Source organism: Solanum dulcamara, chromosome 10 (assembly GCF_947179165.1).
Source record: "Solanum dulcamara chromosome 10, daSolDulc1.2, whole genome shotgun sequence".
Taxonomy (NCBI): Eukaryota; Viridiplantae; Streptophyta; class Magnoliopsida; order Solanales; family Solanaceae; genus Solanum; species Solanum dulcamara.
In genome coordinates, this window is record NC_077246.1 from 32,001,160 (window position 1) to 32,026,690 (window position 25,531).

The following is a 25,531-nucleotide window of genomic DNA, read 5'->3' on the forward strand; positions in this document are numbered from 1 at the left end:
TAGGATTTTAGGTGTGACACATAGATTGGCCCATTTGGGTGTTCAATTGGTTGACTCAGAGAATGGTGGTGTTATTGTGCAAAATGGCTTTGAATCATATTTGGAGGAGGATGTTAAGTCAAAACAAGATTGTGATCCTACTTTGGTTGAGTTGAAGAAGGTGGTTGCTGAAAAAGCCATTGAGGCTTTCTCCCAAGGGGGAGATAGTGTTTTGAGATATCAAGGACGATTGTGTGTTTCCGATGTTGATAGTATGAGGGAACTAATACTATTTGAGTCTCATGGCTTGCAGTATTCTATTCATCCAGGTTCCATAAAGATGTATCGTGATTTGAGAGAAGTGTATTGGTGGAATGGCATAAAAAGGGATATTGCGGAGTTTGTGCCTAAATGTCCGAATCGTCAACAAGTAAAAGATGAGCATCAAACACTAGGAGGTTTGGCTCAATATATTGAGATTCCTACTTGGAAGTGGAAAGCCTTGAATATTGACTTCGTTACAGGTTTGCCTCATACTCGTAGGCAACATAATTCTATTTGGGTGGTTGTTGACCGATTGACTAAGTCGTCTCATTTTCTCCCTGATAAGACCTTATATTCAACCAAAGACTATGCTAAGATGTATACCCGAGAGTTGGTTAAGCTTCATGGTGTTCCATTGTCTATCTTCTCATACCAATGTACTTGGTTTTGGAGATCTTTCCAAAAGGGTCTTGGTACTCAAGTGAAGCTTAGTACATCTTTTCACCCACTAACGGATGGTCAGGACGAGCGTACCATTCATACTCTAGAGGACATGTTAAGAGACTATGTTATGGATTTTAAAGGTACATGGGATGATCATTTTCCATTGATAGAATTTGCCTATAATAACAATTATCATTCCAGCATTCAGATGGTTCCATTTGAGGCCTTATATGGTAGGAGGTGTAGGTCCCCTATTAGTTGATTGGAGGTTGGTGAAGTTACTTTGATAGGTTCCAAGTTGGTGCATGAGTCTATGATAAGGTGAGATTGATTAGAGAAAGATTAAAGACAATCCAAAGCCGACAAAACTCCTATTTGGATGGGAGGAGAAGAGACCTTGAATTTAAGAAAAGTGATTAGGTTTACTTGAAAATTTCACCCATGAAGGGTGTGAGCCATTTTGGTAAGAAATAGAATCTAAGTCCCCGCTATGTTGGCCCATATCATATTTTGAGGCGGATTGGCAAGATGGCATATGATTTGGATTTGCCTTTGAATTTTGTATCTGTGCTTCCGGTGTTTGATGTGACATTATTAAGGGAGTTTGTTGGTGATCCTAGCTCTATTATGACTTTGGGAAGCGTTGAGGTGAAAGAGAGTCTCTCTTATGAGGAAGTTCCGATTGAGATCCTAGATTGGCAAATTAGGAAGTTCAGGAACAAGCAAGTAGCTTCAGTCAAAGTTTTGTGGAGTAACCAAGAGGTTGAGGGTGCTATATGGGAAGTCGAAGCCGATATGATATCGTGATCCTCATCTCTTTCCTTCTGTGCCTAGTTGAGGTATCTAATTCCTTCATGTTCCATTTAGCCCAAATCAGGTGTTTCGGTTATTCTCATATTTTCATAAGCATTCATATTCATGAAATGAGTTTTAAAGTCATATTTTAGCTTGAGAATGAATATTTCATGTTTTATGAATTTTCGAGATGTTTTGCATTCATGTTGGGATACTATGTTCCTTTCCTATTCCATTCATGCTAGTTTGAGTCTCATTCGAAGACGAATGTTTTCAAGGAGAAGATATTGTAAGACCCCAGAAGTTGTAAAGTCAGAAATCGAGGTTCAAAAGAAGTTCTCAGAAAAATCTCAACTTTTTAGCACCTGGAGGTCCTTCACAGAGCCCTTTACCGGCCGTGTCACTCTCCACAAACCATAGAGAGAAACCGTGAAGGTACCCTAGTGAGATGGAATTCTAGAGGAAGGACCATGGATGGCTCCACGGCCCGTGGTGTGAACCACGAGTCGTGATAAGGCCCGTGAACCCAACCTCTTTAGATTCCTATTCTGGGTGAGTACCAAAGGCGGGACCATGACCCGTGGTAGACCCTACGAGTCGTGGTGACCTCTGTAGAGATCACACCTCTTCAGACCCAAATTCAAAGTCCTTTACCACGACCACCACCATGGGCCGTGGTGAGTTACACAGACCGTGGTGGACCTCCGTCCAGGGGTTCGAAAGAAGTTTAAGTTCAAGGATATTTTGGTCTTTTCCTATATTTTCATTAATGAATGTGGACGATTTTTGGGAGTTTATTCTAATCTATTAACTACCCTAAGCCCTTCTAACCCTCTCATTCTCACCCTAACTCCCTAAATCAAAATCTTCTCTCTAAAAGTGTGCTCTCCAAGTCTCCTTCTTCCTCAAGTGATTTCTAAGGATTTCTTTAAGGTCAAGCTTCAAATTCACTGCAATTTAGGGCTTCTAAAGGTCAAGGTACGTGAGAATTTCTCCTTGGGCCCTCTCACCCATAGAATCCCAAAAGATTACTTCTTAAATATCTTATGATTTCTTCTTCTAAAAGCCCTGATTTCATTGTTTATATCGGGTCTTTTTAATTATGATATATGTCAATGCTATTAGCCTAATTATGCATAATTCACATTACATTGCATGATTTCAAGATGAATTTCAAATACCTATGTTATATGTTAGTTTCAAGCATGATTTATGAGTTATAATCATGATTTTCAAGTTATTTCAATGAAAGCTTTATGAATGATGTTCGAAGATGCTTTTAGGCAAGAAGCTGTGAATGATGTTTCAATGATGCTATAAGCAAAGAATTTATGGTGTGAAAGGAAATTCTCACACATTCATGTTAAAGAGGTGAAAGGACAATTCTCACAAATTCATGGATTCTTTATGAATCAAGCAAGTTAATGAGTTATTCTTATGATTTTTTATGATGATGATTGATGAGCTATTCTTATGTTATCTTTATAAAGATGGATTGATATTTATTATTATCTTTCCAAATGATGTTAATGACTATGTTTTCATGAAAGTTTCATTGGAATAATGACTTAGCACCGAGAGGACTTTAAGGTGGGTTTGGTCCGGTAGCCATTGTAGCTACCTAAGAAAATCCTAGTAGCCACCTTTAGTCCCTAAGTATGTTGCCCGCGTAGGTTTACATATTCCAATATGGTGAAGCTAGTGGATCTACATAAAGCCCAGTTAAAGAAAGTAGCATGACGGAGTATACCCTGGCAAGGTAGTCTCCCCCTTCTCGATATGGGGATTATCGAATTTCATGTAATAGCTCGCATGGTCTTAAGTGTTGATTAAGGTCCTATCCCACATCAGTTAAAGAAAAGTTATGAAGTTCTTATGATGATGATGTTTTGATGCATTGACCAAAGAGTTTAATGTTTTATTTTTTTCATGGTTTTACTCATGTTTTAAGATATTGGTCTTGCATCCCATGTTTCATATTGATTATATCTTATATTCATTGTTCATGCATACTTCTCACATACTTAGTGCATTCCATGTACTAACGCATACTTTTTACCTGCATTGTGTCCATTGTTGGTGAGTCCATATACTTCGAGGACAAGACACTTTATTTTCATTTGCGTCATTTGACTATTTCATTCTCTTGTGTTGTCATTGGTGAGCTAGGAACTTGTTTTATGCTCCCATCTAGTTAGTAAAGGCATGTTGGATGGTTCGTAGTCTATGTTGTCTTTCATTCTGTATTTTGAGAATTATGCTCTGTTTCGAAACCATGCTTCCATGTCTATGTTTTAGCTTATATTTCTTATTTACCTTACGTATGCTTTTGAATGATATGCTAAGAGACTTGGTTAGAATCCTCCAAAATTCTAATCATCGTGTCGCACCTACGGTCTAGCTTGGATCGTGACAACATCTCAGCAGTCTCACAATTTGTCAATATGCAAAAATAGAACCACAATCAAATAGTTCCAAATTTTCAAGTTCACACAGGTCACATCTATTACCTCTCGAATATTGGATTGGGAGATTTAAACCTCTCAATCCTCTCTTCTTGACGACATGCATTGACATGCCTCTTGTTATTTATTATACACTCAAAACTGATCAATAGGTGAAAATAGAAGGATCACTTCCCTCCGAGATACATCAACGTAGGTAAAATCACATAGACATAGTACATCATCAAGTCAAAAATTGTCTTAGATAAGGAATTGATATTTCAATTCATGATACTGTAGTGCATAGCCAGCACAGAGTACAAGAAAGGTGATTTAGACATTTCATGATGGATCGCCTGCTCCCAGATGATAACCTACACCTATAAACTATAAGCATCATGCGTTTTGGAGTTCTCTCGACTGTTTGCAGCACTGAAAAACAGGCAACTAATAGTGATGCTTCTAACCAAGATTCCTATTCATTTCCATACTCTGAAGCACTCAAATATTCACCATGCTCCTCAAAGTACTCAATCAATCCCTTCAAGAATTTATCACCACTGACTGTCTCAGTATCACATACAAGACAGCACTGTCTCCTTGCTCGTGTCACAGCAACATTCATTCTCCTTCTGTCACTAAGAAATCCCACCTAATTATGAAATGTTTCATATTAGATTCACTGAGTTGTTACCCAAAATGAGCAGTTCAGCTATAAATGAGACAGTTTCTACAGTTGTGAAGAGTACCTCTTTCTTTGAGTTTGATCGGACCATAGAAATGATAATAGCTTCTTTTTCTCGACCCTGGAAACCATCAACAGTCGAAATCTCCATTTCTTTTAATTTGTCTACATTGCTTTTGAGTGTTTTCAAGAAAACAACCTGCACAAGCATCTGTAGTATAACACTAAAACTTGTAAACAGTTCGGTCTTTTATTATTAAATCATACTTACTTGTGCTGCATAAGGAGTGATTAGTCCAATATCAGAAGCTCGGACTCCACTTTCAACTAGTCTCTTTGCATGGCCAATGGCAACCTCAGCTTCACCTTCATTTAATGTGCTATCTTCCTCATTCTTTTTTTCTTCCATGTCACACCTGCAACTTATAGTGTTAAGACCTGGCAGTAACATCAACAGGATGTTACGGGTAGAATTTCTACATGTACACAAACACAACAATTCCAATTTCGTTCTGGTACCCAAATCATCTTGACATTAATTATAGAACATTCATTAAGAAGTTATTTGAAATGGGAGAAAGAATGAGTCCAAAAAATGGGAGAGGAGAGACGGTGAGTAGTGTACCCAGCTGTGTCTATGAGCAGAAGGGCTTTTTCTGTAGAAGGTGATTTCTTCACATCCTCAAGCTGATATAGCATATGGCTAGCAACACTTGAATGAGCTTCAATCTACAATCATAAATGCAGCTGAAAGGTTTAGATAAAATTAGATGCCAGTATGTTTCACTGATATTTTTATCTTAGAGTATACTGGAATTTAAAGATGGTTGAAAAAAATTGTTTTCAACCAACAGTTAAAAATGACCCAGCACCTTATTTTCATACAGCTCTCTGGATGACCAGTTCATAATCAGTTCATGCATGCGGTACTGAACAGTGAGCATTGACATGATTTCATCTCCATAAAAATCTGCTAAACGTTCGAAAAGTGTCTTTCCCAGTCCTTTCTTTTCAGCTTCTACACTTTGAATGGTTGGAGGAAGCTGGAGATGATCTCCAGCTAATATACACCTTGAACCCTGTAAGTAAGGAACCACGTCACTAGCTTTGCAGTGTTCTCTAGAGTTGATAAATAATTTAATATGATCACTCTGTCATCTGGCTTTCAATTCTTTTATTTCTTTTTCAGAAATAAGAAACAATAAGAGCACACATAATTGCAGCATTGATTAGAAAATTGATCCACAATAACCTAAAGCGCAACTCACAAAGCCATCAACACAAGCAAGAATACAAAATATATATTATTGTTTTTGATAAATAGTGCAAAACATAGAATAACCAATATTATCAGGAGAGTTTAACCCATAAGGGCTTTAGTCTAGCCAGTAAAGCTACATCCAATTAGCTTATTTATCCTTTTCCTCTTGATTCATTAAGGAATCCATACATCTAAACCTCCTCCAGAAAGATAAAGAGAAGCAAGTGGGATAGGAAGACCATAACATAAGAAGTTTAGAAGTGAATTCTAACCAGTAAAGCTGCTTCTACAAGAAAAATATCTTAATTTACAATATACAGCTAATAACTCCATGACATGGAAGCAAACCACTGCATAATGCTGTCACTCTATGTACAGAACCGAAGTAAAGTTTGGTCTTTGACTTGATACTTCATTCCACAAGGATATTAATGACTTATCTCACATCAGGCTTGTCCAATTAATTTTATTATAGCATCGCAATCAGATGAATAAGTGTAATGACCCTCCTGGTCATTTGTTTGCTTTTGTGCATTTCTGCTGTTTTGCCCTTTTCCGTAGCTTCGTTACTATTGTTGTGACTTGCAGGGATGGGTGGCACAGTTTCCGAGGTGTTCGGGCGAGTTTTGGGAAGGTCTCACTAGTTTTGGAGCTTTTAAATTGAAAGGTTGACTTTGGTCAACATTATAAATAAACGGGCTTGGATGAGATTTCCGTCAGCACCGTTAGTTCCGGAATGTGGATTTTGGTCTAGTGGAACTTTTGGTTCGGGTTCCAAGATCTCCGGACTCGTTTTGTGCGTTTGGTTTTTGGTTTTAGTTAAAGTGTTGGCTTCGGTCAACATTTCGTCAAGACGACCTCGAATGGTTTTTTCGTCAATTCCATTGAGTCTAGAATGTCATTTCCAGTTAGGCAACATATTCAATTTATGTCCGTGGGACTCCGAATGAATTCCGGGTCATCGAATCTAAGTTTTTGAAAAACTGCACCGCATTTGTGGTGCCTGACCACATTTGTGGTCCCTGGAACTGTGCAGCCTGACCGTTTTTGCAGTGACTGCATTTGTGGTATCTGGGGCTATATTTCCAACATTGTTCTTCTTTTTCTCTAAGTGTTACCCCATAGTCAAGAGTTCGAATTGTGGCGATTTCACTCGTTTGTTTTTGGTTTCTTCAACTAATAGGTAAATTCTCTTGCCCTCTTCATTCTATAGTTAATTCTAGCTTTTCTTCATTTAATCCGTGAATTTAGCTCAAAAATCCTTAGAAATTTCCTCATGTCTTCTTGGGACTTTCGTGTCAATTTGGACTCCAAATTAAGTCCCGTCTTTGCCCAACTTCCGGGTATGGGTTTCTTACTCTATGAGAAAGATTATTGTGAATTTTATTTCTATTTTCGCCGGTGGGTCTAGAGAGCCGATTTTTCTGCCCGAATTTTGAACTATCAATATGGGTACCGTTTCTACCGTATTGACGAGTAGATTAGTTGTATGATAGCATGGCAACGATCCAATGCTTTAAGGAAGGGGAGGGCTTCCGTGTGACAATTCGTTGATATTCGTACTGCAGCGAGGTAGCTTATGATCTTTAGACTTAGCTCATTAGATATGATATTGCATAAGTTTCATGATTGATTAGGAGTATTGATTCAATAGAATTAGGTATATTGTGAATTTTGAACAATCGGCTGTTGGGGAACCTTAGAGTAGTGTTCTTCTCATTAAGCCTTAGTTTAGGTTGATGATTATTGCCTTGTGATTAGATTAGTAGAATCCTTAGTATAATCCACAGGATGGCTTAGTGGTAGATCATTATGGATTAGTTCGTCATCTTCTCTTCACTTTCCGTTTGTGTATTTCTCTTTTGTTGATTGTGGGTCTGAGGCCTAGGATTTGGACTGCTTGAACTCCAGGTTAGCACGATTATACTGTGGGGGGTGATTTCTATTTGGTATGTGATATAAATACTTAGTCGTATACTTGAGATTAACACGCATTCATGTACATATGCATACACATTTGAATATGGCATGAACTGGAGGCAAAACAATGACTTTAGGCATTTTAAAAACTAAGATGCCTCGGCTTTTATTGTTTTGGGCTCCGAGATAGCATACGACTGATATTACTAATTTGGGCTCTGATGGAGCATATGACTGACTTAACTAGATGATTTGAGCTCCAAGGGAGCATACTGATTATACTAGCTTGGGTTTTTTCCGATGAAATGTATCATTTTTGATGATTTTTCAGGTTTTGAAGAGATTGTTATCCTTAAACTTACTAATTTTTCAGGTTTTGAAGAGATATTATCCTTAAACTTTTGATTTTTCTAATTTGGAAAGATGATACTATTTTTACTCACGGTTCGTGGGACGCTTACGGGACTCTTTCTTCGTTTACTTTTCTGTTGATGAGTTTGAGGTGCATTCCGAGCAGCCTGAGGAAAATTCTAGGTTTTACTTTTCCGCATTGCACATGTTGATGAGCCTAAGTGCGGCACGACAGACCATTCCGGATTTTACTTTTCTACATTGCATATGTTGATGAGCCTAAGGGAGGCCAGAGGGATGATTCTAGGTTTCACTTTTCTACATTGCATACATATTGCATTACATCATTCCATGTTGCATCGCATCATTTATGTATGTATGTTGTATTTATATCATGTGAGTAGTAGTATTTCGGTTGTTAGATTGTTTTGATTTCGTTATGACTAGATTTCTAGGTGGATCCCATTTTCGGACTCTGTGGATAGCGGGAGCTTAGTGCACCGGGCTGCCCTTTTTTTCATGTACTTTATGTTTTATGTTATCTTGTGAGCTCGATCGGCTTATGATGCCTACAAAGTACACCGTATTTTGGTACTCATACTACACTTCCACATCTTTTTCTGATGCAACGCCTAGTACAAGTCATCCACATTGATCTCCACTCATTCGAAGCCTTTTTCAAATCGGATCGTGGTGAGCTCTTGACGCCTAGAAGCTTGCTGCTTCTCTTCTTGTATTTATTGTCTATAATTTGTATTTTGTCAGAAAGTTATGTATTGTACAGCCTTATTCTCGTACTGTTAGTAGCTCTTGTACCGGTGGTGCCAGATCCGGAGTGGTATCTTGTATATATTGTCTTTCCTGTCCCCTTAGGACGAGTGTTGTATATTTTGTACCTGTTATGTATATATCTATGCATGGTGACCCATTTATCTCCTTTCCGTTTTCCACTTATTCATGTTTAGTATTTACTTTCTGCATTGTTTTGGATTGTCTTACCCACTGGAGGGTTATAGTAGGTGCCATCACGGCACGATTTTTGGGTCATGAGAATAAATCTTGAACACAATGCATACTGTAGAATTAATTGTCCTTGAAAAGAGGCAAGATCTGGCAGCACCAATGAAAACTCAGTTGTTTCCTACGAGCATTTTTTGGGGTACCTCTTCTGGCAACACCAAAGGTCCTTCCAGTTATGCAGGCTGAGTTTTGGAATGTATGACACTCACAAGTCATAACACAGAAAATAGACCGGCATGTTCAAGAACTTACCCAAAGTTCTTTTTCATTTTTTGTTCTCACTCTCCTGCATCAATTGGTATATGGACAGAGCGTTGATTTTAGATTCACCAATAGTCTAACAGGAGTTACCTAATGGTTGGCCAGTTCCTTAAAAAAAATATCTATCAAAAACCAATCCATAGATTAGATTGTTTAAGCATCACTGATAGCATGTTCACCTTCAATAAAGCAATCCAGCATGCTATTTCCAGCGCCTGAGCAGCTTCATCAATAATAACCACATCAAATGATAAGCCATCCAACTTTTTGGTCAATACCCCAGTCAATGTTATCAGCACTACATCCGCATTCTTAATAACATCTGTTACTGCTAGCTGCTGCCTTTTATGCTCTTCTCTGGAAAGAGACTTGAGCTCCCTCCTGATGTCCCTCTTTGCATTTCTATCTTTAGCTTTTAATAATTTCCCATTCAATGCCTGCAGAATTTATCATGAAGCAAAAGGGGGAACGCAATAGTTGAACAGAGAATTGTCATGGTAGACATAAAAAAACATTCAAAAGTTACTGAACTGCAGAAGAGGAGAAAGGGTATCAATAGACCTACCATGAAAATTCGAACTACCAAAGGAAATCCTTATTCTTAAATTAACTTCCTCTAAACTTTTGGACAAGCTAAAGATAAAGTGGCAATAAGTGAGTACACCATACCTTCATCTCCTTGCGGATGTCATTTGCAAGAGAACTATTATCACCACGTAGAACCTATTGAGAAAGAAGATATTATAAAATGGATCTTTTAGTCACTAAAAAAAGAACATTAAGAAACAATAGGTGCGTAGAAGAAGCAACGTATAATGAATCACATTATTTTTTCCACGGCCAAAGACTCGTGTAATAAGGTGGGGAAAAGATGAGTACGAGCACCGTCCCACCTTACCTAGGGAATCCTTCCCAACAAAAAATGGTGATATGTAACTGGGGTGCTTTAGTCTATTTTTAACTACTTAGAGAGCAAGAAGGACACCTAATTGTTATTGATAGCATCAATGTCGGCCTACTTGCACTAAAGTTGATGGGCTTCAATGAGAAATCAAAAAGATGTTTATAGTGGAGAAAAAGCTTGAAATTGACCCAAGGATTATAACAAAAAGTGGACCAAGTGCTACATGTTTTTCGTGATCCAAGTTCGAGTCCAAGAGCCGAAAGATTTGGCCACATGATGGCAAAGAGGAGGGCCCACATGGAGCCCAATAGGAGCATAAAAGTTTCCTAGGTTTAAAGTTTCCTAGTTTAAAAGTTTCCTAGTTTAAATTTTTCTAGTTTAAAAGTTTCCTAGTTTAAACTTTCCTAGTTTAAAATTTTCCTAGTTTAAAGTTTCCTAGTTATTATTTCCATAAGAATAGGATTTGCATCCCATTCTATTTGGGATAAGTTCTCCCTATATATAGGGGTAGGTTTTATTATTTTGAAAAGATGGCATGATGATTAATATTATTTGAGAGGTTTCTCTTTTTTACACCTTTGTGTGTGTTCTCTTCTTTACACCTTTGTGTGTGGTGATTATGGATTTATTTTACGACCTTATAAGAACGATTCTTTAAGAGGTAAGATTAATTCTTAACTTGATATCCTTGGTTCTTATTCGTAAATTAAAGAAGGTAATTAGTCTTATACTAACTGTTGTCTTTCATTTCTTCGAAATAGGGGTCTAGATCACTTTTGATCTAAGTTCTTGAATTGACTTTATTAGTATCATAATTAGTTTTAATCCACTGATTTTGATTACTAAGATCAATTAGGGTTCTTAGCACTTCTCTTGAAATTTGGGGATTTTATTCTCTAATTTCACATGTCTTTCAATTTCTATCTTTAATCTATATAATTTCGCTTCTGCATTATTTTCTTGTTTATTCAAGCAACCCGATTCTTATCAGTTATGTTCCTATGTTCTATAGGAAACTTACACCATACTAAGTTCTTGAATTGACTTTATTAGTATCATAATTAGTTTTAATCCGCTGATTTTGATTACTAAGATCAATTAGGGTTCTTAGCACTTCTCTTGAAATTTGGGGATTTTATTCTCTAATTTCACATGTCTTTCAATTTCTATCTTTATTCTATATAATTTCGCTTCTGCATTATTTTCTTGTTTATTCAAGCAACCCGATTCTTATCAGTTATGTTCCTATGTTCTATAGGAAACTTACACCATACTAAGTTCTTGAATTGACTTTATTAGTATCATAATTAGTTTTAATCCGCTGATTTTGATTACTAAGATCAATTAGGGTTCTTAGCACTTCTCTTGAAATTTGGGGATTTTATTCTCTAATTTCACATGTCTTTCAATTTCTATCTTTATTCTATATAATTTCGCTTCTGCATTATTTTCTTGTTTATTCAAGCAACCCGATTCTTATCAGTTATGTTCCTCTGTTCTATAGGAAACTTACACCATATATGATAGCATTCCATGATACAAGATCCCTGCCAAATGAAAACGGTAAGATCTCACCTGGGCATCTAGAGCGCAATCCAATACTTGTGGAAGCATACGTGCAGGATGTCCCAATCTCACCAGTTTCACTCTGACAAAACATGGATAGTGCAAAAACTTTAACAATCCAAAGTAACATAACAAAAATATGATAATTAAAAAGAATCATTGCATGTAGCTCACAGCTAAGATATAAAAATCCTGCAGAAAAGATTTTTATGAATATTTGCGCCGACACGACACCTTACCATCTTTTCTTTCAAAAGATGTATAGTCAAGCGTCTACTAGTAGAATTGCATCTATCAAACTTACAGTTAACATATTATCTAAAATAGAAACAAATGATACAGATGTGCTGGAAAACAGAGTGTTAGACAGAACAACATCCAACTTAAAAACTCATCCAACAACAGATCAGATCTTCTGGTCAAGGAGATATAATAGTGGAGCATTGAAATTAACCAAAATTATGAAACACGAAGCACATATCTGAGTCTGACCATTTCAAGTTGAGCATTTGAGATCCATTAAAACTGAGATAATGAAAATTATTTCACCTTTTCAGTTGCAACTTTAGGCGGTTCTTGAGAAAAGATGGTGAAAAGAAGATAAAGCTCATTCCAATAGGACATTTTGAGGTGTTTACTAGAAATTATCAACCATGACAGATCACTTTACCTGTGTGGAACAAGTCTCTCGACAATGTTATCAACAGCAATATTTGAAGCAGCGCAAGCAAGAATCTTTGAACCACGTTTGACTTCCTGCAAAATTAACTCAACAACAGTGGTCGTTTTCCCAGTTCCAGGAGGCCCATGCAACAAAAATACATCCTTGGATGAAAGTGCCTTCGAAATGGCATCTTTCTTAAAAGATTAAGAGACAAAGTATCAGTTACTAGTGTCTGGCATATACATATGCAATCATAAATACTTCGTAATGCTCATTTATTCCATATTAAATAAGAGAAAACCAAGAAAAATGCAGCACAGTGTATCTTAAAACCATTCTTAAAAATGAATCAATCAACTACCCTCGATCCCAAACTAGTTGAGGTTGATAAAACCAACAAAGAATTAAAGCCAATTAGTTGATATTGCTTATATGGATCTTTGCTTCCTTTGTGTTCTATCTTAATTAAGCTAGTATTGATTCATAACAGCCACAAATTTTGAAATCTGAGAAACAAAAAGGGAAAAATTGGAACCCAATTTTACCAATATTTGTAAATATCAATCAAAAAATAAAAATGACCAAATTTGAGTTATTCACTCAAATGATTTACTTTTCATTTTTATAGCCCTGTCATCAAAACTTTAAATGAAAATTCTTCTCAAATGCTGATCAATTTATGAGAAAGCAATTGCTAAAAGTGTACTAATGATTTACCCTTCGGGGTAGCCTAGTGGTTTGGGCTTGGGACTTCCATGTTGGGGGTCTCAAGTTTGAAACCCCTTGCCAGTGAAAACAAGGGGTTTGCCTTCTGGGTTGAGCTCGTCGCACCGGGCTTGCCCTAGAGTGGGTTACCTCTCCTGTGTGGTTTGCGAGCTATTGCATAGGAGTAGAGGTTTTATCCTGTGCGCACCCAAAGGGTAGTGGCTGCGGGTTTCCCTTGTCATCAAAAAAAAAGTGTACTAATGATTTGATGCTGAAAAATTCTGCAACTCAATAGTTTTAACTTACAGGTGCCTAAAGAGGAACTGATTTAGTAAGGCTGTCAAACATCTGACACAAGAAATCATAGACGGAAAATTGCAGCAAACAAGCCATTTGAACATCCAATTGCCAGAAGCTAGAAGGTAACACTATGTCGCTTTCAGTAAGCAAAGGTTAGGCATTATACATGGACATCTCTGTCTGTCCTAACCTAAGTTGCGCGGACTCTCTTCACTTTCGATGTCACACCTCTGTCGACAAAACATGGGTGTGGGATCTGTACTGGATATGGTCAATCAATTTAGGGTACCTTGACCTAAATTGATCAAGAAATTCGAGACAGATACAATGATTTTTAAAATCAAAACAAGAGTTTGGGTGAAATTATAATTGAAGGCATATCGTTTCCATCGTTAAAAGGTATATTTGTATTAAAAAATCTGCAACTAGAAGGTGCTTTAAAGATATTTATAGGTCAACAGCACTGTTGAATGTGCAAGGAACTCAAGAAATGCATTTGTGCTTGATAATAATTACAGAACTTGCTCTCAAAAATTCGTGCATTCCTTTCCTTCCACATAATCCACCATAATTTAGGCATACTTTTACAACTGTATTTTTGGATATTTAAATTATTTTTAGCCGAATCCACGCACCCGTATCCATACCTGGATCCCTAACCCCACATCTTAAAATTTAGATCATGAAAAATCCGACCTCTAGATCTGCGTCCGTATCGGGACACCCGCACCCAAGTCTGAGCAACCTAGTTCCCTACAGATTTCTCCAAGCACAAGTATTGCAATTGTTTGTAGTACCTAATCATCTCTATGGTACAGATTGGACATTAACAAAAAAAACTTTGGTTTCTTTAATTAAACGTTGTGTATTGATTATTTATACTTGCAATTTTGTCGAGGCTTCTCTAACGACTGGCATAAGTCAAGATGGTATACATGAGAAAACAGTCAAATATAACAAGCAAGGTACTTTTTGCCTCTCTAAAAGAAACAGACTAGTCTGAATACTGGTTATGAAAGAATGCACCAATAAAACACGTAAAAAGCAGAGGGAAAATGATGAAGTGGGAACAGAGGTGTAGGTAAGAAAAAATAATTAAAACAATTGATGACTTCACAACCTGCGAGTGATCAAGGTTGCAATTTATAGGAGTGAAATTGACATCCTTCTTAGACATTGTTGGTGGTCTCTCCCCAAAAAGAACACGTACTAAGTCAGAGGCAGGGCCCTTCAGCACACCTTTACTTAATTGTATCAATGTGTCTTTCATCCGACGGTAAGTCACCTACAAAAGAAACTCCAATAGAAAGACTCTTTGAACTTCAGAAATTCATACATAATCTTTTCTCCACTAGCAGAACTTATAGAATTTCTAGACCGTGAATTTTCCTTATACCTGAACACCAAGCCATCCAAATGTACAATAATAGCATGCATAGCTTCCTTGCAACTTAGGGAAGATCTTAAATTTATTCAGGTCAGACCTTACTGTTTAAAAAAATAGGTGATCCTTAAAAACTCAAGTTCGATCAAATTGTATCCCATGTACTTATCAACTACACCAGAAACAGGGATGAAATGCTTTTATTTGTTATATCAAGACTGCGTCAGTAATGGTTCAGCTCTTTCAACTTTCAAATGTATTACATGCCTAGGCAACAAACATGACCTGTTTTAGATCAAGAACCATGTACCTCATTTGCCAGTTTCTCAAGGCGTAAAGGATTATTCAGACCTTCTTCAGGGAGATCATCAAAAGCAACAGTAATAGATGAGTCCTGCTCCATGAGAAAACAATCTTTTAAAGATCCAACCGAAAAACATTACCAATAAACTACAGTTCACTAAGAATTAAAAAATACAACAACAACATACCCAGTATAGTCCCATAAAGTGGGGTCTGGGGAGCGTAGAGCGTATCCCCTACCTCATAGTAGAGAGATTCGGCTCAAGAACAAACAGTCCGCAGCAATCCCGAAAAAGAAGTAATGAAAGTACAAGAAGTAACAAATAATAACAAAAATAGCACATAATATCAAAACAGAAACTATAACAAAACAATAAACTAATATAGATACAAGAAACAACATATAGTAATAGAAATCGAAGGACAAGAAACTAGAAAAGCAATACTACAACTACTAATATGAAGAGACAGCAAGACAACACACAGCTACCTAGCTAACCTTCTACTATAATTCATGTCTTCCACACCCTCCTATCTAAGGTCATGTCCTCAATAAGTTGAAACGGTGTCATGTCTTATCTAACCATCTCTCCCGAATACTTCTTTGGTCTACCTCTACCTCTCCAGAAACATCCATAATCAACCTCTCACACCTCCGCACTAGTGCATCTTTTTTTCACTTGTCCGAACCATCTCAGTCTCGCTTCCCGCATTTTGTCTTCCATCGAAACCACTCCCACATTGTCCTTGATACTCATTTCAAGTCCTATCTCTCATAATATGTCAACATCCTCATTTTTGCAACTTTCATCTTCTGAACGTGAGATTTCTTAACTAGCCAATACTCCGCCTAATACGACAAAGTTGGTCTAACTATCCTTCTGTAGAACTTGACTTTAAGTTTTGGTGGCACCTTCTCATCACATAAGACTCTATTTCACCTCCATGTCATCCAACCTGCACCAATACGATGAGTAACATCCTCGTCAATCTCCCCATTCACTTAGATAATAGACCCAAGATACATGAAATTTCCTCTGTTTTGGATGACTTGTATATCAAGGTTTACTTCCACACCAGTCTCATGTGTCACATCACTAAACTTGTACTGCAGTATTTTGTTTTGGCCCTACTCAATCTGAACCTTTTAGTCTTCAGAGTCTGTCTCCAAACCTCAGCATAGCGTTAATGCTACCGTGAGTCTAGTCAACCAGAACTATGTTATCCACAAATACCATACACCATGGCACCTCACCTTGAATTTGTCTCGTCAATGTATCCATCACCTAGGAAAGTAAAAATGCACTAAGGGATAATCCATGGTGTAACCCCATCAAAATTGGGAAACGCTCCGAAGCTCCTCCCACAGTCCTTACTTGAGTCTTGAATCCATCATACATGTCCTTGATCACCCTAGTGTATGCCACAAATACACCTCTAGCCTCCAAGCAACTCCAACCACAAGTAAAAAATAAAAAATAGAAAATCAAAAAAAGATAGATTTTGGTCTCAGATCAACATTATATTCACTTTACATACTTTCTGTTTCATATTTTGTTTCTCTCTCCTCTTTATATACTAGTAAATGCTTTAGAGCTACATTACCTTTAGTCTATAGACAACTCCCTGTCCAAGTGCAGGACAGCCTAAATCAGCTTTGTTTGGCTTCAGAACAACGACGTCATGAGTGCCAAACTGCATGAGAGGAAATTGTCTTCAGAAGAAATAGTAACTACTAATTAAGAAGAAGAATGAAGGGGCAAGTGGAAGGGAAGTTAAAAACTTTTGATCAAAATAGTAAAACATGATATCATAAAAACACAAACACAGTAAGTGGCCTACTTACGAATAGAATTGAATAGCGTTAAAAAGTATATTTTTTTTCTAAATATTTAGTCTCATCAGCCTCAGTGAGCCCAGTAGAGGCAAACTTAAACCCTGAAGCTAAATAAAGTGCAGGTTGTGAGCATTGTTTCTATCGGTGATGTTAGGTGCAAGCATCAAGTTATCAAGATGTGCGACTCAACAGCCACGAACTTTGTGTTAAAGAGGGCAGCACTGAGGGATATACATGGCTGGAAAAGAGTTATAAATTTTGTTTTCTTCCACTTTGTCAATGAAATGAGTGCTTTAATTTTGCTTTGCACTAGACGCCCAATAGACTGTTGGGAAAAAAGTACCGACTAATTCCCGTCCCTTCTGTACCGCCTTCAAGCAGAAAATAATAACAGAGTAATTAAAAAGAATAACAACACAAGAATTTAACGTGGAAAACTTCCCAATTGGAGAAAAACCACAGACCACACAGAAAAACATTCACTATATGAAAATTGTTACAACCATATAATACACAATATTTTTCTCACATACCCAAATACCTAAAATACTACACCCAAGAGATCTCCAAGAGAAAATTCTCTAAATCTCACATGTATTTCTCTAGATATTTGTTGTTATGTGTTCGTGGTTCAGATGCCTATTTATAGGCAATTTAGAGCCATAGTTGGTGCTTATGAACACATTTATGCCACCATATTTGATAAAATGTGTGAAAACCATTAGCCTTCTTTCTTGACTTTCACCAATCAAATGCCCACAATTTTGACATTTTTCTTATTTATTTAAACAAATACAACAAATCTCCACCTTTAAAAAAAAAAATATAACTCGTTGGCTTTTACAGTTGTACAGCTACACATAATAGAATCAGTTCTCCACTTGATTCTAAACTCGCCCAACCATGCGCAGCTGCAACCTTCACATTGTCTGCTACCAACAACCATAATTCTAATATCAAGAATTATCATACCCCCACCATAAAGAGTACATCCACTCAGATTGAAAAATCAATCCAAGAATTTTCACTTGAAATCACTTCACAATTTCAAAAATTTCAACTTCGACTCGTATGGTCTCTTCCATCTTTCTATAAGCACATGCAACTCATTTTAATGTATGGGAAAGAAATTGTGAGTTTTTCGGAAGTGACGAGCAAATTGAGAGAAAATATATTTTATAGTTGCAATAAAATGTTTAGAGCTTGAAAGCATCAGAGAGAAATCCCCTTAAACACATCAGAATTCACCTTGTGAGGCGGAAGGATGTCCCCTTTGTTTGATTGAAACTCCAGAAGCATCTTGCCCATTAAACCTGTCTGTCCATAAAACCCAGAACTTGTGAAAAGACCCTGCAAAATCTAACTTAATGTGCCCAAAATAGCATAAACAAGCAGCTGGAAGAGAATACCTGGATATCAACACACTTTAAATTAAGAATAGTGGAGCCCTTCTTCTGAGCAGAATCCAAACTCCTTGTCTCAGCAGAGTTCATGGATAGTGATATTTCAGCATCCTAAAAAACACCATAAAGGTAACACAGCACAATATCAACATTTTGTGGAAAGAGAGAGAACAACATCTCTTGCTATAACACGTACTTCCTCTGTCCCCCTTTTGGTGTACAACCGAACCATCAACCACATCCTGTTCACAAACTAATTAGGGCCAACTACATGAACACTTGTGTATCCATTAATCTCTATTTAAGCATGTCAATGAAGCCCTAACTAATTCAGTGCTTACAAGATTCATTCTAATTCGACTGTAGCTATATTAGCTGTCAATCTACCAGTCTTTCTCTTTTATACAGACTTGGCCTCGGCTAGGGTTGTGAAGCTCACATAGGAGAAAGTTCCCACTTTTGTGTCAGCATTTTAGCTTAATTTGCATCTTAACTCCAATTTAGGTGGTGACACTTATTGAATAAAATAACAATAGCAATATCAGAATACATTGATAGTCGAATTTCATATTAAGCACAGTTACATTGGGGACAGAGGGAGTATTTGATTAATAAAGTATCAATGATTATGCTACAAATCCATTGCTCACCTCTTTCATAAACATTTCTAATGAAAAAAAAAACATAGATTCTGCATTCTGGTAAAACACGGTTACATCAATCCCAAAATTGGTGAAAAGGTTGTCTTTTGCATGTATCTGAATGGTATATATGCCAAGAAAGAAAATATAGAAACCTTTTCCAAATCTATTAAAGGGGCCATGGTGGAAACGAATTGCTCCAGTGTTATGGCACTTGGCTTGTTCTTGTTCTTGCTGTTGCTTTTCCCTTTCTCCATTGCTACTCACACAAACAACTGACAAGTGAGAACCGATGATGATGAAACGTCGGACGGCAAATATTTTTTTTCTACTTCAATTCAATGGGTTTTTTCAAAGGGTTATGAGGTGTCCTTCCTAATTTGTCCTTTCTCCTTTCTCCGTTCTCCTTTTCCCAGATGTAAATACGATGGGGACACAAGGAAAACTAATCTAATCTCTCATGCAAATTAATTACCTTTTTTTTTTTACTTTTTACATGTCAAAATTTAACTTGACATGGCTATTAAAAAAAAATTGATATAGTAAATTTATCATTTTATCTCTTTTAATTGATAAAATTTTTAAAATATTTTTTTTAATATATTTTTCAAAGAAATTAACTCAATGTTAATAAATTAAGGATATAATAGAAAAAAAATTTATCTTTTCTTGATTTGTCAAAATTGAAAACTAAAAAAAAATTAAATTAAAAAATATTTGACAAGTAAATAGAAACAGAAAAATTATGTTCCTAAATAATTATTAAAAATATCTCATTTTCTTGTACCTTTTGTTATTTAATTTCTTTTCAATTTTTTTTGTTTTTTATTTCTCTATTTTTTCTTTTTGTGTGTTCTTTATTCATTTAAATTTTTTAAATTATTTTTACTTATTTTATTCTTTATTTTTACACTATAATCTGATTTATACTAATATTTATTGATATATTTTTTTTCTTCTATTTTTTCTTTTTTCTCATTTATTATTTTATTCATTTATTTTGCACTGCTTCTTTTCTTCTAATTTTTCAAAATTTTCATGTATTTTTATTCAATTATTTTATTCTTTATTTTCTTTTTACACCATAATCTAATTCATACTCAATATTTATTTTATATACTTCTTTTTTTTCTTTTTTCTTTTTTTCTCATTTATTTCTTTTTTTTCCTTCTTTTTATTTTTCCCCTTTTTTCTCCTTTACTGGTTCTTTTATTTTTTTTCATTTTTATTTTATTTTTTCTCTTTATTTTTTAATTTCTTTATTTTATCTTCCTTTTTCTTTTTTCAGATTATTTCTTTATTCTTTATTATTTTTCTTTCTTTTTTCAAATCATAATATTCTTTATTTTTTCACCATAATTTAATTTCATATTTATTATTATATATTTTGTTTTTTATTTTTTCCCACTTCAGTTAATTTTCTTTTCAGGTTTTTTTTTCATTTGCTTTAGTATGTAATGATACTATAACAGTATATCTACACACTTTTATGGTATCATTGATGTATGATCAATACTTTAGTGAGAACTCCATAATGCCATAATAATATATCTATTTACTAACATGTTATCATTGTGATTTGCTTCAATCTGTACAGTATATCTCTATGTTGTCATCGTATCATTGATGTGTACTTCAATTCTTCAGTGACACCTCCATGATAACATCATATATTGGCATAGTATAATTAAGAATTGCTTTATATAAGCAGTAACATTCCTTAGATCATGTATGATACTATCACAGTATGTGAATATACTGTTGTGGTAGTACTAAGTTCCCTTCCTTCATTCACAATTCTACTCATTTCACTAATGATACATAGCAGTATATGTAATACTGCTATGGTATCATTAAGGTTTCCTACATTCATTCATGTACAACCAACTCATTCCTCAATGATGTCAACACATTAGTTATATAATAACATGGTATCATTGACTAATGAGCAGTCTTTAAAGAGAGGAACTCATAATTTCTCAATGATATCATTAAGGACTATTTTATATAATTTGCTCTTCCAATCATGTATGTGTCACGATCCGAACTCTCGATTCATGATGGAACCTACTATAATTCCAGTAGGTAAGCCAACTCGTATCCTAGAATTGCGAGTAATGGGATTTAGGGAAGAAACTAAATAGTACTACAATAATAACAGGAATAGCAAGGATAGCAAAAGCACACGAATAACTATATACAACAAAATATAAGATCTCTCCCAGAACTTGGAAGTCATAAGTACATAGCTACTACAAATACTTATACAAGTCCCAAAAGTGGATCATGAAAACAAAGGTTGTCTCAAATGCAAAAGAAAGACAGATATATACAGATGGAGATCGAAAGATCCCAAAACGTCAAGTACTCACCCTCTTCTCCGATGCAGACTACAACTGGTCTGAATCAGCATTGGTAATTGTTGCTTGGACCTACATCACGAAAACAGATACAGAGTGTAGTATGATACCAAAACAATAGGTACCCAGTAGGCATCATACGCTAGCTGAGCTTGAAAAGTAAAGGCAATAGAAAAAGATAAAATATGAGATAAATAATAAAATGAGATAGAAAATAAGGAGATTCACATGAGTGTAAGGAACTAAAGGAACTAAATAAAGCTAATTACACTTAACTGGACTCCCATAAACCTAGAAGGTACACTCGTACGTAAGTTAAATAAAAACCCGAGCGGACCCACATAAGCCCCAATGAGTACACGAGAAATAGTGAGTCCAAAGCCAAAAAAAATGTAGCGCAAGTCTATGACAACACTAGTCTAAGCCTAGACTAAGGCCAACAAGCTCATAATCAATAGAGAACAGTCAAAAGCAAAACTACAAGGCATGGATGATCGACGTAAAACTAACACATGCACGCTAGAACCCAAAATTCACTAAATTACACCTAAGGCATGATTTCTAACCACCTAAGCATCGTTCAATATCTATCTACCCATAATTTCAACCAATCCACAAGAAATCACATAATCAAGCTCAATCTAAGGAAAGAAAAGTCGTAGCCTACCTGTAGACCGATCACACATTCTCTAAATCACGAAACCATAGTTTTCTCCTTCCTAACGGCCTATGAATGTTGTCATGCTATAAAAAAATAGGTACACAAAGTTAAAACGGTCGTTTAGACATTAAAATTACTAAATTCAAATACAGGGCCAATTTTAGAGTCAAAACGAGAATGTGGGCCCACTCAAGTAATTCTGGAATCCACTCGTGAAAAGGTCTCAAACATTACGCCGAACTTGTGTTCCAAAATGGAACATAATTCGAGGATCGAAACAGTCCCAAAAAACACATGCAAGAAATTCTCAAAATTAAGCTAAAACACAAACAGGGCAGCAACAATAGGCTCGATTTTACCTCAAACAATGAGTCCCCAACACTTTTCGAAGCCTCCCACTTGTTATCCTAACAAGTACCCACGATCCAGGCCTTGAATCACCAAAATATGAGCTAAAACGAGGAAGTTATCAATGTTTGAACTTTGGATAAATGAGTTAATCGCGTCTGGTTTATATTTAAGAGACCAGGCGTTATGTTCTTAACGATCTTGGAGCCCTAGGCTCGCAATCATGGTCCAATTAAGAGTTATACTAACAATTACCCACAATCCAGGCCTATACCACTTAGGGTCGGGGACCTTAGACATGTACTAAAGTAATACTAACAGCTCATAGAATCATGGATACCCATCATCACATTGTCCTTAGGACTAGGAGCTTATGTATCTAGCACTTCTCAACCTATGGAGTTCAAGGAAAGTAGTTCAACCTACTACAAGAGTTTGACATTCAAAAGTGAATAAGAGATACGAATTACATTTAGGACTTAAGAGTGGAGTTACCCCAGAGCTCGTATCATATTCTACTTACAATTAGGACACGCCAAAGAAAGAGAAAGAATAAGCTTTACCTAGTCTCTACTTTTTCTCAAGGAGTCATCATTTACATATATCGTACTCAGCCCGTCATGGGCTCAGTATTATAACCTTCTTATTGCATTACCTTACCATCATAACACCACACTTATGTCAAGGACATATCAAAAGGAAAGAAGGGTAGCTCTGCGTACTTATGCCAAAACATGCCAAGAGAAAGGAGATAACTTCACATACTTACATATTTATGGACTGTGTCTAGTAGAGTCTTATTTATCGGTGTGTAGTGCACTACATCTATAAATAGGAAGTTACAGGACATTTAGGATATTACCTTTCTTTGTTGTCTTAGATCGTGCGATAGAGCCCAACCATAGGAAATGAAATTCCTTTTTTTCTAACCTTTGGTTTTAGCTGAAGAACGACATCGACAAAAGCAAGTGACGGATGATATTAGAAGCTACACAACATACAGGTAAGTAATGGTGCAAAAGAGGCAAGCTGGGTAAGGTAAGAAGATTGAAATATGATTGAAATGTAAAGTTGAAAATTGAAAGGAAAGTGTAACGGGTGCAGTTCGAGTTGGACATACGAGGTAAGTCCATCATTTTATACTATTGTTGATATTGGGCGCCTTGTGAGGCTATGATATGAATATATATGTATTGGCCTTGTAAGTCATTGTTGGTATTTTTTGAGTGCAGGTTTGGGATAGTAAGGAATATAGAGGAAACTCAGTCGAAATTTTTTTGGAAATAGAAAGAGAATGAGATATAAGGTTGTAATATATCTTGAGAGATCGTATCCATGGTAACGATAAGAAGCGACTAAACTAGGAGTACAATTGACTTTGGGAAATAAGTTAATTGCGATATGGGTTACAAGTAGAAGGTCAATACTGATATGGTAAGAAGAATGGTGATGGATATGAATGTCTTAAGACAGCCTGCGAGGTATTAAGGATGAGAATGACAAGGAAGGATAAGGGGTTAAGTACGTTTTCTCCACCAGGTGGAATTAGCCTAGAGTAAGGATCGTGAATAAAAGTTAAGAAATATTACCCTCTGGGATTGACCATGAGTAGAATATAGTGTGAATATAATGAGGATCATCATGGAAGTACGTAGAGCCTAGTAAAGAAGTAATTAAAGAATATGATTGTGAGTAAGATTAGGAGTTAGCATCGGGTACACGATAAGGATGAAAGCTCATGAAGCAGAAAGGGGTATTGTGTATATGTACCTCCACTTTTGAAATAGTGGGATCCATCAAGGATAGGGAATGGAAAATTACAAAACAACTAAGGCATTGTGAAATTATTAAAGAAACAAGTGGTATCCTTTGGAAAAAGAAAAGAGTTTATAAAAAAATGTGAAACACATGTCATCAGAGTATAAGTGCCCCCGAATGGAGAATTGGACACGATTATAAGCACTAGTAACATACTGATTGGGATGAATGAAATATGGCTTTGGCTAAACTACTACATTGGTTATATGACTCGAGTATCAGTACTTGGACTAGGGTGTGTACTATTTATTGAGAATTCTAAGCACCCCATGATTGTACTAAGGTTTCTTATCGGGGCAACCTAAAGTATAGATGAGTTAACAGAAGGTGTAGACATGGTGCAGTATGTCAAATATGTTGGAACAGAGTCATATGTGTATAAACAGTTGAAAATAAATAGAAGATGACATGGGTACACCCTAAAGGGGGGATGTGGACAAGAGAAATACAAGTGTGAGAGGAAATCAACTGACACTATCACATGTTGACAGGAATGCTTAAATTTCAAGCGAGATCCCATACTAGCACGAGTTAGCAAGGGTTTGAGGCCAACCATAAATAGATAAAAGTCGTGGTATCTGAGACCGTGCGAAGAATCATGGGTGCCTACAAAAAGGGGTGAATATGATAACAGAGTAGGACTGAGCAAATTAAGGGCCGTGAAAAGGGTAGTAGGGCCGTGTTAGAGTAAAGATTAAGATATGGCAACAACGTCATTGGTCGCTGATATCGGGACGTACAAGTAGCAAGGAGAATAGAAAATCTCCTACGATAGGAAATGAGGAGACCAAGGAGTACGTAAAGGAAGGAAATAAAGAAGTAGGACAAAATAGCATTAGCACAAGCAAGTCCTAGTGTGAAGTCGATATGTAAAGCAAGACGGGTCGGGAGATGAAAAGACTGTATTTACCTCATACCAGTGGTATAAGAGTAGTTGTGCAACCTACAAATAGTTATATACAGCATAAGACCAAGCGGAGGAGTACATGATGAAAATGAGTTATGATATTTTGGAGACGTTACAGAGGAATACGAAGATTAAATCAAATGGCCAAAAAGGAAACAGTCATGGTTAAATTAAAGATCTACCCCGACACTGGTTGTAAGAGAGAAGAAAAAAGGGCAAGGCAAAACATGAAGACTAGCGAGAAAATGCTAAGGTAAATCTTGGGCTAAGATGAGTGCCTTCATACATTATTGCAAGGATGGCAAT

At 36.2% G+C, this 25,531-nt stretch overlaps 1 protein-coding gene across 3 annotated transcripts; it reads right to left on the bottom strand.

The window, feature by feature from the left end:
• Positions 1 to 4,167: 4,167 nt before the first annotated feature.
• On the bottom strand, positions 4,168 to 19,541 carry LOC129871491 (uncharacterized). 3 transcript variants are annotated; one of them, XM_055946415.1, is made up of 15 exons: positions 19,287 to 19,541; positions 18,497 to 18,601; positions 18,336 to 18,404; positions 16,856 to 16,945; positions 15,258 to 15,341; positions 14,684 to 14,848; positions 12,565 to 12,752; positions 11,904 to 11,976; positions 10,094 to 10,147; positions 9,604 to 9,861; positions 5,484 to 5,690; positions 5,237 to 5,340; positions 4,883 to 5,027; positions 4,676 to 4,810; positions 4,168 to 4,578 (listed from the first exon to the last, which is right to left on the bottom strand). In XM_055946415.1, exons 1-15 carry the CDS (start codon positions 19,386 to 19,388, stop codon positions 4,402 to 4,404), a joined length of 1,956 nt encoding a protein of 651 aa, XP_055802390.1. In that variant the 5' UTR covers positions 19,389 to 19,541; the 3' UTR covers positions 4,168 to 4,401. The 3 variants fall into 3 exon arrangements, with proteins under 3 accessions (XP_055802390.1, XP_055802389.1, XP_055802391.1); XM_055946414.1 differs by having other exon boundaries at positions 4,676 to 4,822; XM_055946416.1 differs by lacking the exon at positions 19,287 to 19,541 and having other exon boundaries at positions 4,676 to 4,822; positions 18,336 to 18,400.
• Positions 19,542 to 25,531: the final 5,990 nt, after the last annotated feature.

Excerpts from the sequence above, each read along its gene's own strand:
- LOC129871491 (XM_055946414.1), bottom strand. The coding sequence starts at position 19,388 with ATGGAGAAAGGGAAAAGCAACAGCAAGAACAAGAACAAGCCAAGTGCC. Across the intron at positions 14,849-15,257 it reads TTGAGAAACTGGCAAATGAG|GTGACTTACCGTCGGATGAA; the intron begins GTACATGGTTCT and ends TTTCTTTTGTAG. Across the intron at positions 5,028-5,236 it reads CTGCTCATAGACACAGCTGG|GTGTGACATGGAAGAAAAAA; the intron begins GTACACTACTCA and ends TATAAGTTGCAG.